Source organism: Salmo salar, chromosome 16 (genome assembly GCF_965601325.2).
Source record: "Salmo salar chromosome 16, fSalSal1, whole genome shotgun sequence".
NCBI classification, from domain to species: Eukaryota; Metazoa; Chordata; class Actinopteri; order Salmoniformes; family Salmonidae; genus Salmo; species Salmo salar.
In genome coordinates this window covers 55,737,501-55,753,611 of record NC_138306.1, presented here as the reverse complement: position 1 = coordinate 55,753,611, position 16,111 = coordinate 55,737,501, and the positions used below count along the sequence as shown (strand labels likewise).

General features: G+C 43.6%; 1 protein-coding gene across 14 annotated transcripts in view; it reads left to right on the top strand.

The window, feature by feature from the left end:
- Positions 1–16,111, top strand: part of ephb3b (eph receptor B3b) — a 120,175-nt gene that overhangs the window by 45,567 nt on the left and 58,497 nt on the right. For all 14 annotated transcript variants that reach the window (XM_045697425.2, XM_045697429.2, XM_045697419.2 and 11 more), the window contains exon 2: positions 4,633–4,697. In XM_045697425.2, the coding sequence (XP_045553381.1) occupies positions 4,633–4,697 (65 nt within the window). The remainder of the gene's footprint in view (positions 1–4,632; positions 4,698–16,111) is intronic.

Sequence of the window (16,111 nt, the reverse complement as noted above, 5' to 3'; positions counted from 1 at the left end):
ACATGCTTCAAGATGGCCACCAGTGTTCCTGTTCCCAAGAAAGCTAAGGTAACTGAGATAAACGACTATCACCCCGTAGCACTCACTTCCGTCATCATGAAGTGCTTTGAGAGACTAGTCACCTCCACCCTATCTGACACCCTAGACCCACTTCAATTTGCTTACTGCCTCAATAGGTCCACAGACGACGCAATCGCAATCACACTGCACACTGCCCTAACCCATCTGGACAAAAGGAATACATATGTAAGAATGTTGCTCAACGATTACAGCTCAGCATTTAACACCATAGTGCCCTCCAAACTCGTCATTAAGTTCGAGACCCTGGGTCTCGACCCCACCCAGTGCAACTGGGTCCTGGACTTTCTGACGGGCCGCCCCCAGGTGGTGAGGGTAGGTAACAACATCTCCACCCCACTGATCCTCAACACTGGGGCCCCACAAGGGTATGTTCTCAGCCCTCTCCTGTACTCCCTGTTCACCCATGTCTGCGTGGCCATGCACGCCTCCAACTCAATCATCAAGTTTGCAGACGACACTACAGTGGTAGGCTTGATTACCAACAACGACGAGACGGCCAACAGGGAGGAAGTGAGGGCCCTCGGAGTGTGGTGTCAGGAAAATAACCTCACACTCAACGTCAACAAAACAAAGGAGATGATTGTGGACTTCAGGAAACAGCAGAGGGAGCACCCCCTATCCACATCGAAGGGACAGTAGTGGAGAATGTGGAAAGTTTTAAGTTCCTCGGTGCACACATCACAGACAAACTGAAATGGTCCACCCACACAGACAGAGTGGTGAAGAAGACGCAACAGCGCCTCTTCAACCTCAGGAGGCTGAAGAAATTTGGCTTGTCACCTAAAACCCTCACAAACTTTTACAGATGCACAATCGAGAGCATCCTGTCGGGCTGTATCACTGCCAGGTACGGCAACTGCTCCGCCCACAACCGTAAGGCTCTCCAGAGGGTAGTGAGGTCTGCACAACGCATCACAGGGGACAAACTACCCGCTATCATCCAGAAGGCGAGGTCAGTACAGGTGCATCAAAGCTGGGACCGAGAGACTGAAAAACAGCTTCTATCTTTAGGCCATCAGCCTGTTAAACAGCCATCACTAATATTGAGTGGCTGCTGCCAACATACTGACTCAAATCTCTAGCCACTTTAATAATAAAAAATTGGATGTAATAAATGTATCACTAGTCACTTTAAACAATGCCACTTTATATAATGTTTACATACCCTACATTACTCATCTCATATGCATATACTGTACTCTATACCATCTACTGCACCTTGCCTATGCCGTTCGGCCATCGCTCATCCATATATTTATATGTACATATTCTTATTCATTCATTTACACTTGTGTGCATTAGGTAGTTGTTGTGAAATTGTTAAATTACTTGTTAGATATTACTGCACGGTCGGAACTAGAAGCACGAGCATTTTCCTACACTCGCATTAACATCTGCTAACCATGTGTACGTGACCAATAAAATGTGATTTGATTTGATGACATGCCATACTGACATCACAACATCATGGCATCATAACATGTACACACTGACACTATCTCTCAGTCATTGTCACTCAAACCTAACAGGGTGACATTAATGGAACATTTTGGCAGACGCTACTCCCATAGAGAGGTCTTTGGTACGATGAGAGAATATCTGTGTTTGGCAGCATTAGTGTTTCGACAGTGGGAAAAATGTTACTTTCTGTAGGTCCCTTTTTCATGTCAAATTTCCTGTCAAGAGAGGTAGAGAGAGGATAAGAAACATAACGTCAATTCAATTAAATGTAAGTGCTTTAATGGCATGGGAAACATATATTTACATTGCAAGTGTAAATAGCAAGTGAATAGCAAGCAAGTGAAATTGATAATAAACAAAAGTGAAATAAACAATCAAAAATGTACAGTAAACATTATACTCACAAAAGTTCCAAAATAATATAGACATTTCAAAATGTCACATGATGTCTATATACAGTGTTGTAACGATGTGCAAATAGTTAAAGTACAAAAGTGATAATAAATAAACATAAATATAGATTTTATTTACAATGGTGTTTGTTCTTCACTGGTTGCCCTTTTCTTGCGGCAACAGGTCACAATTATTTCTGCTGTAATTGCACACTGTAGTATTTCACCCATAAGATATGGGAATTTATCAAAGTTGGATTTGTTTTCGAATTCTTTGTGGGTTAGTGTAATCTGAGGGAATTATGTGTCTCTAATATGGTCATACATTTGGCAGGAGGTTAGGAAGTGCAGCTCAGTTTCCACCTCATTTTGTGGGCAGTGTGCACATAGCCTGTCTTCTCTTGAGAGACAGGTCTGCCTTCGGCGACCTTTCTCAATAGCAAGGCTATGCTCACTGAGTCTGTACATAGTCAAAGCTTTCCTTAGGTTTGGGTCAGTCACAGTGGTCAGGTATTCTGCCACTGTGTACTCTCTGTTTAGGGCCAAATAGCATTCTAGTTTGCTCTGTTTTTTGGTAAATTCTTTCCAAAGTGTCAAGTAATTCTCTTTTTGTTTTCTCATGATTTGGTTGGGTCTAATTGTGTTGCTGTCCTGGGGCTCTGTGGGATCTGTTTGTGTTTGTGAACAGAGCCCCAGGACCAGCTTGCTTTGGGGGCTCTTCTCCAGGTTTATTTCTCTGTAGGTTGATGGGTTTGTTATGGAAGGTTTGGGAATCGCTTCCTTTTATATGGTTTTAGAATTTAACGGCTCTTTTCTGGATTTTGATAATTAGCCTGATTCAGCTCTGCATGCATTATTTGGTGTTTTACGTTGTACACAGAGCACATTTTTGCAGACTTCGGCATGCAGAGTCTCAATTTGGTGTTTGTCCCATTTTGTGAATTATTGATTGGTGAGCAGACCCCAGACCCCACAACCATGAAGGGCAATGGGTTCAATATCTGATTCAAGTATTTTCAGCAAGATCTTAATTAGTATGTCGGATTTGATGTTCCTTTTGATGGCATAGAAAGTCCTTCTTGCCTTGTCTCTCAGATCATTCACAGCTTTGTGGAAGTTACCTGTGGCGCTGATGTTTAGGCCGAGGTATGTATTGTTTTTTGTTTGCTCTAGGTTAACGGTGTCTAGATGGAATTTGTATTTGTGGTCCTGGCAACTGGACCTTTTTTAGAATACCATTATTTTGGTCTTACTGAGATTCACTGTCAGGGCCCACGTCTGACAGAATCTGTGCAGAAGATCTAGGTGCTGCTGTAGGCCCTCCTTAGTTGGGGACCGCAAGCACCAGATCATCAGCAAACAGTAGATATCTGACATCAGATTCTAGTAGGGTGAGGCCGGGTGCTGCAGACTGTTCTAGTGCCCTTGCCAATTCGTTGATATATATGTTGAAGAGGGTGGGGCTTAAGCTGCATCTCTGTCTCACCCCCCCGGCCCTGTGGAAAGAAATGTGTGTGTTTTTTGCACATTTTATAATGTCGTATATTTTTCCCCCAACACCTCGCGTCGTATATTTTTCCCCCAACACCTCGCGAAAAGGAAGGTGTATGTGGAAAAAAAAGGAACATCTTGCAATTTTACAGTCAGAGACAAAGCTTGAGGGAGAGCCAACATGCAAACATTGGTTAACTTTTTGGCATCGCACCGTTCCATCGTCTTTACTGTCTTGTAGAACAGCGGAGTGGTAGGATAATAACAGTTGCTAAATACTGCTTCCCAAGTGCCAGGTAGTAAAAGAGTTCATTTATAGTGTTCCCTTCACCTCGCTCACCCTCTTCTCTCTCTCTCTCTCTCTCTCTCACAGCGAGCCTGTTTGCCTAGGCAATGGAAAGAAGGAAGGAGTAGAGGGAGAAAGAGTTAGAGAGAGAGAAGAGAGAGAAAGAAGAGAAAGTGAAAAGAAGGGATTGGTTAGTTTTTTTAAAAAGTGAGGGAAATTGAAGTATATTGACCTCTGTTCCGGGTGAACAGATTTTCTTCTGCGCTTCTCTGGGTTTATGGCACCCTTATCCAAAAGCAAAATCTAATCAAATGTAATTAGTCACATGCGCCGAATACAACAGGTGTAGTCACCTTACAGTGAAATGTTTACTTACAAGCATATATATATATTCTTTCCTTAAGGTTTACAACTTCTTACCTCAACGTGTGTGTGTGTGTGTGTGTGTGTGTGTGTGTGTCCTCGATCACATAATAGTCTCTCAGTGATACTCACGTTTTTTTCCTTAGCCCTGTAATTAAATGAAATGAGTAAGATGAGAATACCTATTAAAAAAACATAAACAACACCTTCCGGATCACCTACTTAGGAGATTGTCTTGTTCCTTCACAGCCGTTTCACACTAACTGCTCGTTGTTACGCAAAATGTTGTATTTCTTTCTCAGCTAATTATTTAAATTTAGCAGTTTACTGAGTAGTGACTGTCTTACGTCATCTCCCTGGGTTTGGGTTCAGCATGCTGTGTTCAGGGCTGCTGGGGGAACATCAATGCTCCTATTCATTATGGTAGAATACTTCAGAAGGAACTGGTCTTTTTTTTTACGATCCCGTTATCTTGGTAACTGTTGAGGGTTTTATTATCTTTGTCTGTGTCGGGTTCCTCTTTGGTTAAAGTGTTTCTCTCTTTTCGTCTGATTTCAGAAACATTAATGGATACCAAGTGGGCCACAACCGAGCTAGCCTGGACCGCTCACCCTGAAACTGGGGTAAGTTGTCGGAGTGTGTGTGTTTGACAGCACATGTGTGTGCCTCTTTGTGTTTCACATCAAAAAAGCACGAACCCCTCACCTTTGTGTGGACTCCTGACCTCCATACTCCCTCCCCCACTACACTCTCCTCCCCCCAACCCTCCAACGCCTACTTTACTTCCTTAGCACTAATACAGGAAGTCACAGCGATAACTTAGCACTAATACAGGAAGTCACAGCGATAACTTAGCACTAATACAGGAAGTCACAGCGGTAACTTAGCACTAATACAGGGAGACACAGCGGTAACTTAGCACTAATACAGGGAGACACAGCGGTAATTTAGCATTAATTCAGTCAAATATATTTATGAAGCCCTTTTTACATCAGCCGATGTCACAAAGTGCTATAAAGAAACCCAGCCTAAAACCCCAAACAGCAAGCAATGCAGATGTAGAAGCACGGTGGCTAGGAAAAACTCCCTAGAACGGCAAGAACCTAGTAAGAAACCTAGAGAGGAACCAGGCTATGAGGGGTGGCTAGGAAAAACTCCCTAGAAAGGCCAGAACCTAGGAAGAAACCTAGAGAGGAACCAGGCTCTGAGGGGTGGCCAGTCCTCTTCTAGCTGTGCCGGGTGGAGATTATAACAGAACATGGCCAAGATGTTCAAATGTTCATAGATGACCAGCATGGTCAAATAATAATAATCACAGTGGTTGTAGAGGGTGATACAGGTCAGCACCTCAGGAGTAAATGTCAGTTGGCTTTTCATAGCCGATCATTCAGAGTATCTCTACCGCTCCTGCTGTCTCTAGAGAGTTGAAAACAGCAGGTCTGGGACAGGTAGCACGTCCGGTGAACAGGTCAGGGTTCCATAACCGCAGGCAGAACAGTTGAAACTGGAGCAGCAGCACGACCAGGTGGACTGGGGACAGCAAGGAGTCATCAGGCCAGGTAGTCCTGAGGCATGGTCCTAGGGTTCATGTCCTCTGGGAGGAGGGAAGAGGGAGAGAGAGATAATTAGAGGAAACATACTTAACCTCTATGGGCTAGGTGGGACGATAGCGTCCCACCCGTGGTGCACTCCATCAACAGCAGGTGCATTTCAAGAGCGGCAAATTTGAATCCAAATAAATGTCAAAATTCAAATTTTTCAAACATACAACTATTTTACACCCTTTGAAAGATAAACATCTCCTTAATCTAACCACGTTTTACGATTTCAAAAAGGTTTTACGGCGAAAGCATAAATTTAGAGTATGTTAGGACAGTACATTTACAAGAGTTGTGTGTAATGTTTTGTCAATTCAAAGACAGGGTCACCAAAACCATAAAACCAGCTAAAATGATGCACTAACCTTTTACAATCTCCATCAGATGACACTCCTAGGACATTATGTTAGACAATGCATGCATTTTTAGTTCTATCAAGTTCATATTTATATCCAAAAACAGCGTTTTACTATGGCATTGATGTTGAGGAAATCGTTTCCCTCCAATAACCGGCATTCAAGTCAACACCACAAATTAAATAATTAAAATTAGAAAACATTGGTAAAATATTATATTGTCATTTAAAGAATTATAGATTTACATCTCTTGAACGCAATCAACTTGCCAGATTTAAAAATAACCTTACTGGGAAATCACACTCTGCAATAATCTGAGCACTGCGCCCAGAAAAATACGCGTTGCGATACAGACTAGACGTCATGTTGGGGAGATCTAAAATCGAAAATACTATGTAAATAATCCATTACCTTTGATTCTCTTCATCAGATGTCACTTCCAGGTATCACAGGTCCATAACGAATGTAGTTTTGTTCAAAAAAGCTCATCATTTATGTCCAAAAATCTCCGTCTTGTTAGCACATGATCTAAGCCAGCCGGACTTCTCGTCATGAACGAGGGGAAAAAATATATTTACGTTCGTTCAAACATGTCAAACGTTGTATAGCATAAATCATTAGGGCCTTTTTTAACCAGAACATGAATAATATTCAAGGTGGACGAATGCATACTCTTTTATAACGTATTGGAACGAGGGTACCCAACATGAACTCGCGCGCCAGGTGTCTAATGGGCCATCATCGTTCCATGGCTCTTGTTCGGTCAGATCTCCCTCCAGAAGACTCAAAACACTTTGTAAAGGCTGGTGACATCTAGTGGAAGCAATAGGAAGTGCCAAAATATTCCTCAGCCCCTGTGTTTTTCAATGGGATAGGTTTAAAGGTAATACAACACATCAGGTATCCACTTCCTGTCAGAAAATGTCTCAGGGTTTTGCCTGCCAAATGAGTTCTGTTATACTCACAGACACCATTCAAACAGTTTTAGAAACTTTAGAGTGTTTTCTATCCATATATAATAAGTATATGCATATTCTAGTTACTGGGTAGGATTAGTAACCAGATTAAATCGGATAAAAAATATTTATCCAGCCGTGCAAATACTGCCCCCTAGCCCTAACAGGTTAAATTCACACAGGACACCAGATAAGACAGGAGAATTACACCAGATATAACAAACTGACCCCAGCCCCCCGACACATAGACTACTGCAGCATAGATACTGGAGGCTGAGACAGGAGGAGTCGGGAGACACTGTGGCCCCGTCCGACAATACACCCGGATAGGGACAACCAGGCAGGATATAACCCCACCCACTTTGCCAAAGCACAGCCCCCACACCACTAGAGGGATATCAACAGACCACCAACTTACTACCATGGGACAAGGCTGAGTATAGCCCACAAAGATCTCCCCCACGGCACGAACCCAAGCAGGTTTCCAGACCTCCCTCTCACGCCCCACCATCTCCTCATCCAGTCCTCCCTATCACCCCCCCATCTCTTTGTCCAGACCTCCCTATCACCCCCCTCTTCTCGTCCAGACCTCCCTCTCACCCCCCATCTCCTCGTCCAGACCTCCCTCTCACCCCCTCCCCCCCTCTCCTTGTCCAGACCTCCCTCTCACCCCCCACCATCTCCTCATCCAGTCCTCCCTATCACCCCCCCATCTCTTTGTCCAGACCTCCCTCTCACCCCCCCATCTCCTCATCCAGACCTCCCTCTCACCCCTCACTCCCTCTCCTTGTCCAGACCTCCCTCTTACCCCCTCCCCCATCTCCTTGTCCAGACCTCCCTCTTACCCCTTCCCCATCTCCTCGTCCAGACCTCCCTCTTACCCCCTCCCCATCTCCTCGGCCAGACCTCCCTCTCACCCCTCCCCATCTCCTCGCCCAGACCTCCCTCTTACCCCCTCCCCCATCTCCTCGTCCAGACCTCCCTCTTACCCCCTCCCCCATCTCCTCATCCAGACCTCCCTCTTACCCCATCTCCTCTTCCAGACCTCCCTCTTACCCCCTCCCCCATCTCCTCATCCAGACCCCCCTCTTACCCCTTCCCCCATCTCCTCTGTCCAGACCTCCCTCTTACCCCCTCCCCCCATCTCCTCGTCCAGACCTCCCTCTTACCCCTTCCCCATCTCCTCGTCCAGACCTCCCCCCACCTCCTCGTAAAAACCCCCACCAGTCCGATGCAGGATGGTAGAAACGTCCTCCTCCTCTCCACCTACCTGTCTAATAACAGAGGGTTGGATGATTGTGTTGTTGATATATTTTCCTCCTCTCCACCAGACGGTGGTTGTCTCATTCTTCTTCTCTCTCTTTTTGTCTTCTTTTTGCCCCCTGCTGTCTCGCTCGGCAGAACTCCCCTTCTTTTGTATTTTATTTATTTACGACGCCCGCATTTATTTATCGCAGTGCAATTGTGGCAGATGGTTATTATTTCGGATGGTAATGTACAGAGGTGGAATGCATTTATTTCTGAAAGAGAGATGAGAGAGAAAGAGAGAGAGAGAGAGAGAGAGAGGGAAAAACGGAGAGAGGGAGAGAAGGAGAAAGGGAGGGAAGCAACTCGTCCGGATCTGAGTCATTGTCTGTCTTTCTCTCTCTGTGCATGGAGGCCCCCTCTTCCTGTCTTCTACATTTGTCTGCAGCGGAGCTGTCTCTGTGTGTGTGTGTGCGTGCGTGCGTGTGTGCATGGAGGGAGGGAGGGAGACTAACACAGACTGAGCAGCATCTTCTCTCCACATGACATAACAGGCTTAGAGGGTCTAGAGACAGACACACCAGTAGGACCCAACGAGGTGCTGCTTTGACCTGACAGAGACACACCAGTAGGACACAACGTGTTGCTTTGACCTGACAGAAACACACCAGTAGGACACAACGTGTTGCTATGATCTGACAGAGACACACCAGTAGGACAACATGTTGCTATGATCTGACAGAGACACACCAGTAGGACAACGTGTTGCTATGACCTGACAGAGACACACCAGTAGGACACAACGTGTTGCTATGACCTGACAGAGACACACCAGTAGGACACAACGTGTTGCTATGATCTGACAGAGACACACCAGTAGGACACAACGTGTTGCTATGACCTGACAGAGACACACCAGTAGGACACAACGTGTTGCTATGACCTGACAGAGACACACCAGTAGGACACAACGTGTTGCTATGACCTGACAGAGACACACCAGTAGGACACAACGTGTTGCTATGATCTGACAGAGACACACCAGTAGGACAACGTGTTGCTATGATCTGACAGAGACACACCAGTAGGACACAACGTGTTGCTATGACCTGACAGAGACACACCAGTAGGACACAACGTGTTGCTATGATCTGACAGAGACACACCAGTAGGACAACGTGTTGCTATGATCTGACAGAGACACACCAGTAGGACACAACGTGTTGCTATGACCTGACAGAGACACACCAGTAGGACACAACGAGGTGTTGCTATGATCTGACAGAGACACACCAGTAGGACAACGTGTTGCTATGACCTGACAGAGACACACCAGTAGGACACAACGTGTTGCTATGACCTGACAGAGACACACCAGTAGGACACAACGTGTTGCTATGACCTGAAAGAGACACACCAGTAGGACACAACGAGGTGTTGCTATGATCTGACAGAGACACACCAGTAGGACAACGTGTTGCTATGACCTGACAGAGACACACCAGTAGGACACAACGTGTTGCTATGACCTGACAGAGACACACCAGTAGGACACAACGTGTTGCTATGACCTGACAGAGACACACCAGTAGGACACAACGAGGTGTTGCTATGATCTGACAGAAACACACCAGTAGGACAACGTGTTGCTATGATCTGACAGAGACACACCAGTAGGACACAACGAGGTGCTGCTTTGACCTGATGCAAATCCAAATCGTTTGCGTGTGCGGCAGTGTGAAGTGACCATTGTGTGTGTCCATTATGTGTTTTGATGTGTGTGTGTGTGTGTGTGTGTGTGTGTGTGTGTGTGTGTGTGTGTGTGTGTGGCATGCCATTTCTCCCCAAACAGATGGAGGGGGAATTCCAAGCTCTCGAGGGGTTAATGTCTTTTTCTCGGCTCAGTTTGTCTCCAGGGAGATTTTCAGACACCGATAACAAGGTGTAGCTAGCGACCAGGATGCCTAGCCTGTAGCCTATAGCATGTAGCCCTTATTTAGCTCATAGCCTTTAGCATGTAGTCTATAGCATGTAGCCTTTATGTAGCTCACAGCCTTTAGCATGTAGCCTTTATGTAGCTTGTAGCCTGTCATATTCACTCGAGCTCACATATCTAATGACTTTTGTTAGCATGGTTCTGTTAGCAAACTGTGAACCTACAGACTAGTAAGGCACATCATGCTAACTTTTCTATAAACCTAAGCTTTGAGGAAACTAGTGTGCCAACTAGAATGTATGGCTAATCCTAGACTACCTGCCTTGGTTGGTATGCAGGTCTGGAGCTGGGTTTAGGTCTTAAGTCAAACCCTCACATCCTTTGTCCCTGCTGCACCAATGTCCCAGTCAATCGGAAAGTAACATTTAGAGCCTTTAACTTTGTTCTAGTGTGGATGTTACATAAATCATTCCTACTGAATATGTATTGTACTTAACCGCAGTATAGCATTATAACTATACATATGAGTAATTTTTGTTGTTTATTTCTATTTAACTAGGCAAGTCAGTTAAGAACAAATTCTTATTTACAATGACAGCCTACCCCGGCCAAACCCGGACGACGCTGGGCCTATTATGCACTGCCCTATGGGACTCACAATCACAGCCAGTTGTGATACAGCCTGGATTTGAACCAGGGTGTCTGTAGTGATGCCTCTAGCACAGAGATGCAGTGCCTTAGACCGCTGCTCCACTCGGAAGCCCCGTGTTGAGTTGGCATATCGTCTGTACATGGCTGGGCACATTATATTTCTTAGTTTGGAAGCAAAGGAACTGAATATTGAAACATATGTGGTCATTCCTTGTCAAGTTAGTTCAAAATCGATGCAACCCGCTCTCACAGTCTCACGTCAGAATTAGACGTTCATCCATGTTTCTCAAACGTCAAATTTCGAGAGATTTTGAAGACCTCCAATTTCAAAGTGTTTAAGGTTTAAGTTTAGGCATTAACTCCAAATTATTTAAGTTTAGGTTTTAGTTTAGTTATTGACTCTGAAATCTTCAAGATTAGGTTTAAGTTTAGCCTCTCTAGGCTAGGCGGGACGAATTCGTCCCACCTACGTAACAGCCACTGCTATCCTGTGGCGCGATTTTCAAAACCTTAAAAATCCTATTACTTCAATTTCTCAAACATATGACTATTTTACAGCCATTTAAAGACAAGACTCTCGTTAATCTAACCACACTGTCCGATTTCAAAAAGGCTTTACAACGAAAGCAAAACATTAGATTATGTCAGCAGAGTACCAAGCCAGAAATAATCAGACACCCATTTTTCAAGCCAGCATATAATGTCACCAAAACCCAGAAGACAGCTAAATGCAGCACTCACCTTTGATGATCTTCATCAGATGACAACCCTAGGACATTATGTTATACAATACATGCATGTTTTGTTCAATCAAGTTCATATTTATATCAAAAACCAGCTTTTTACATTAGCATGTGACGTTCAGAACTAGCATACCCCCCGCAAACTTCCGCGGAATTCGCTAACATTTTACTAAATTACTCACGATAAACGTTCACAAAAAGCATAACAATTATTTTAAGAATTATAGATACAGACCTCCTCTATGCACTCGATATGTCCGATTTTAAAATAGCTTTTTGGTGAAAGCACATTTTGCAATATTCTAAGTACATAGCCCAGGCATCACGGGCTCGCTATTTAGACACCCGGCAAGTTTAGCACTCACCATAATCATATTTACTATTATAAAAGTTTCATTACCTTTTGTTGTCTTCGTCAGAATACACACCCAGGAATGCTACTTCAATAACAAATGTTGGTTTGGTCCAAAATAATCCATCGTTATATCCGAATAGCGGCGTTTTGTTCGTGCGTTCCAGACACTATCCGAAATAGTAAAGAAGTGTCACGCGCATGGCGCAATTCGTGACAATAAAATTCTAAGTATTCCATTACCGTACTTCGAAGCATGTCAACCGCTGTTTAAAATCAATTTTTACGACATTTTTCTCGTAGAAAAGCGATAATATTCCGACAGGGAATCTCCTTTTCGGCAAACAAAAATCCCAAAAGCGGGGGCGGTCGGGGTCACGCGCATAAGCTAGTGTCTCTTGATCGGCCACTTGAGAAAGGCGATAATGTGTTTCAGCCTGGGGCTGGAATGACGACATTCTGTTTTTTCCCGGGCTCTGAGCGCCTATGGACGACGTGGGAAGTGTCACGTTAGAGCAGAGATCCTTAGTAAATGATAGAGATGGAAAAGAAGTTCAACAAATGGTCAGACAGGCCACTTCCTGTAAAGGAATCTCTCAGGTTTTGACCTGCCATTTGAGTTCTGTTATACTCACAGACACCATTCAAACAGTTTTAGATAATTTAGGGTGTTTTCTATCCATATGTAATAAGTATATGCATATTCTAGTTACTGGGTAGGAGTGGTAACCAGATTAAATCGGGTATGTTTTTTATCCAGCCGTGTCAATGCTGCCCCCTAGCCCTAACAGGTTAGGTATTGACCAGGGGCGAAAATCTGATATCAACTTTGGAGGGGACAATTACATTAAATTTTCTCAAGAGCAATTCCTGAGGGGGACACCAAAAGTAGTGCTGTAACACATAGCCTACATTGTAATATGGTAAATGTATATTGAGGAACCAAAGAAATAAGGTGTTTGCCGTACTCCTAACTACCGGTACCCAAAACTACACAACTAATCACAACAGCAATACCATTACCTTTAACAAATCTTAGTTCAGTCACCAGTTTAAGTTGAGAGTGGGGGTATCCATGGCATTTTCCAATTATGTTCCTATTTTACAAGTCAAAAAAATGGAGAACCTTTCATAATGTTGCCAAACAAAGACTCAACAAACTTACCTGAGACTCCCTGTCTCTGCCAGTCTGTCCCTGCATATCTGTCCCCAACTCTGCTGTCTGTGTGCCATCTGTTGCCTGCTCTGCCTAATGACATCATTGTGAAACATTTCCATTAGAATTTCATTTCTTTCTTATGAACATTTTATCAACTAGTCTTTGAGATATTAGGCTACTAGGGTTCTTACTTTGCGTTTTGGTGTACTGAAAAATACTCTGATGTCCGTCTTTTATTTTTCTGCCATTTTTCTACCTGGCTGGCTGGCTGGCTACACACACACACAGTGTGTAGGTTATTTACAGTAGGAGATGGGCTTCTATCATCTTATCTTTTATCATTCTATTTGGGCTTCGATCTAAAAGGTAGCTAGCAAATGTGAAACGGATTAAAATGACAAGATTTGACAGCTGTATGAGTTCACCATTTACACAACATATGCTGCAACCTTTTGTAATTTTAATAGTTTGTTTCATATTGGCTGGCTTCCAACAATAGCTGAATTTGCAAAGCTAGCGAGCACCAATTCCGTTTCAGTGGTGTTTGCTATAATCTTTGCTACCCGGGTTAAATAAAGGTGAAATAAAATAAATAAATAAAAGTTCCCTTGCGACAATTTAGCTTTTGCAACGAGACCATTAAATATATTTAAGACAATGTTAGAAGAGAGTGTAGTTCTGTTCAGTTTGGACTTCAGTTTATCGCTAACCTTATCGCAGGGACTTTGAAGCACTAACTTACATCATCTGCATGCTGATCTTGGAATAAATTGACGATAGCAAAGATTCCATCTTTGACGAGGCAACATAAATGGAATAGGTACTAGCTAGCTTAATAGTTAATATTTGGGCGCTATTCAGCTAGTGTGTGTGCGCGATTGACTGGATTAACCTCACGTCAGTTACGTTCATTGAGTGCCTTTCAGACAGTAGATACGACCCCTCTGTTACCTTGCCAACTAAGGAACTGGCAGTGGATCAAAACATTGTGAGGCAAAGGGTGGGGGGGTCGCAATCTTTTGAAACTTAAAAACACGCTATTAAGTGTCTATAATCAGCACAATTGCTTTCATTGCGTATTATTAATATTATTTAAATTACATAGTTATGTTTCAGTGATATTTTGGGGGGGACAAATCATATTTTTCCAAGGATGGGGGGGTCGTGTCCCCCCCGTCCCCCCCGGGATTTCCGCCCCTGGTATTGACTCCAAATTATTTAACTTTAGGTTTTAGTTTAGGTATTGACTCTGAAATCTTAAGGTTAGGCATTAAATCTGAATGGTTAAGGTTAGGGTTAAGGTTTGGGATAGGCTTAAAACAAAAACTCTCAAAAACAACTTTGGATTCGATCTTGCAAGCCGATGGAATGAGACGCTTATCCCATCCCCCAACGGCCTAGCAAAGCGCTCACTGTTACCCCTAGTGGCCGGTTTCCACGTCAGCTCCCGACGTCCCTCAGACATGGATGGATGTCAAATACTGACTTGTATCACAGGTGACCTGGCTGTTCACACGACCTACCTAATTCATTCAAGTTTTGTAAGCAAGGATGGCAAGAAGTGTCTGTATTTGTATCGCACGCGTGGTCTCATGCACACACACACACACGCACGCACGCGCACACACACACACACACACACACACACACACACACACACACACACACACACACACACACACACACACACACACACACACACACACACACACACACACACACACACACACACACACACACACACACATCTCTCTCTTGTACACTCGGGTGATTTATTACACTGAACTAAATACCCATTGACACTTTATGCTTTCTCTTGTCCCATTGACCTGGCTGGTGATTATCGATTCCCCCGCCGGTTCCCTCAGATAGCCCGAGTATTAAAGCCTTCTCTGTGGTTTATCCTCAACTAAGCCCCCCTCTCTCCCTAGATCTCCAGGGTCCTGCTGGATTAATAGCCTGTCTCCACCACATCCATATCAGGCCTCTAATTAAGAGTCCTCAGCCTCAGAGAGAAAACTTTCCAAAAAAATAAAATCGGTGTTATTTTCTCACTTTCTCCGTATCTCGGCAGTGTCAAAGTTCTGTGGTAAACTCGATTGACCCAGAACAGGGTGGTGAATTGAAGGCTGAGTCAAACGGCTCTTCTTGTAACATGTTCCAAAGACTTGCGCTACTGCTGCTGTCCACTTTGCCTGAGGATGGTTGTTCCAGAGTTGTCGGTGCGTTGTCTAGTTGGAAGCCTAGGGTATCGGTTGACATTCTTTTGCAGTTTTCCATTTGGCCCCGCTTGAAAGGGTTGTTTTGCTTGGATTGACATAATCGTCATAAACATCCTCAGTCGAGTGTAGCCGTGTATTGAGAAACACATTAAGTTAAAGATAGACCACGTCTGTTATGTCTGTTCTGTAAATAACACTTTTACCATTTGCCTATTTGCAACCACAGTCTCATTCACAGAAAGCCGTAATCATAGCTTCTCCTCGGTAATTCATGTCTTTGGCTGTGAGATAAATAATTAAGAAGGAAAAGAGAAAGATGATGGTTGCTTTTGCCGGCTGTAGACGACAATGCGATCATTGAAATGTAATTGAAACGTAATTTAAACGTCAGTGAAACATCATTGAAACGTAATTGAAACGTAATTGAAACGTCACTGAAACATCATTGAAATGTAATTAAAACGTCACTGAAACGTAATTGAAACGTAATTGAAACGTCATTGAAACATCATTGAAACGTAATTGAAACGTCATTGAAACGTCATTGAAACGTCATTGAAACATCATTGAAACATCATTGAAATGTAATTGAAACGTAATTAAAACGTCACTGAAACATCATTGAAATGTAATTGAAACATAAATAAAACGTCACTGAAACATCATTGAAACGTAATTGAAACGTAATTAAAACGTCATTGAAACATCATTGAAACGTAATTGAAACATCATTGAAACGTAATTGAAACGTAATTACTTGTGAAGTGGCGACTATTCGGGAACCCAGAGAATGAGGTATACAACAGGGCTGTTCGGTTT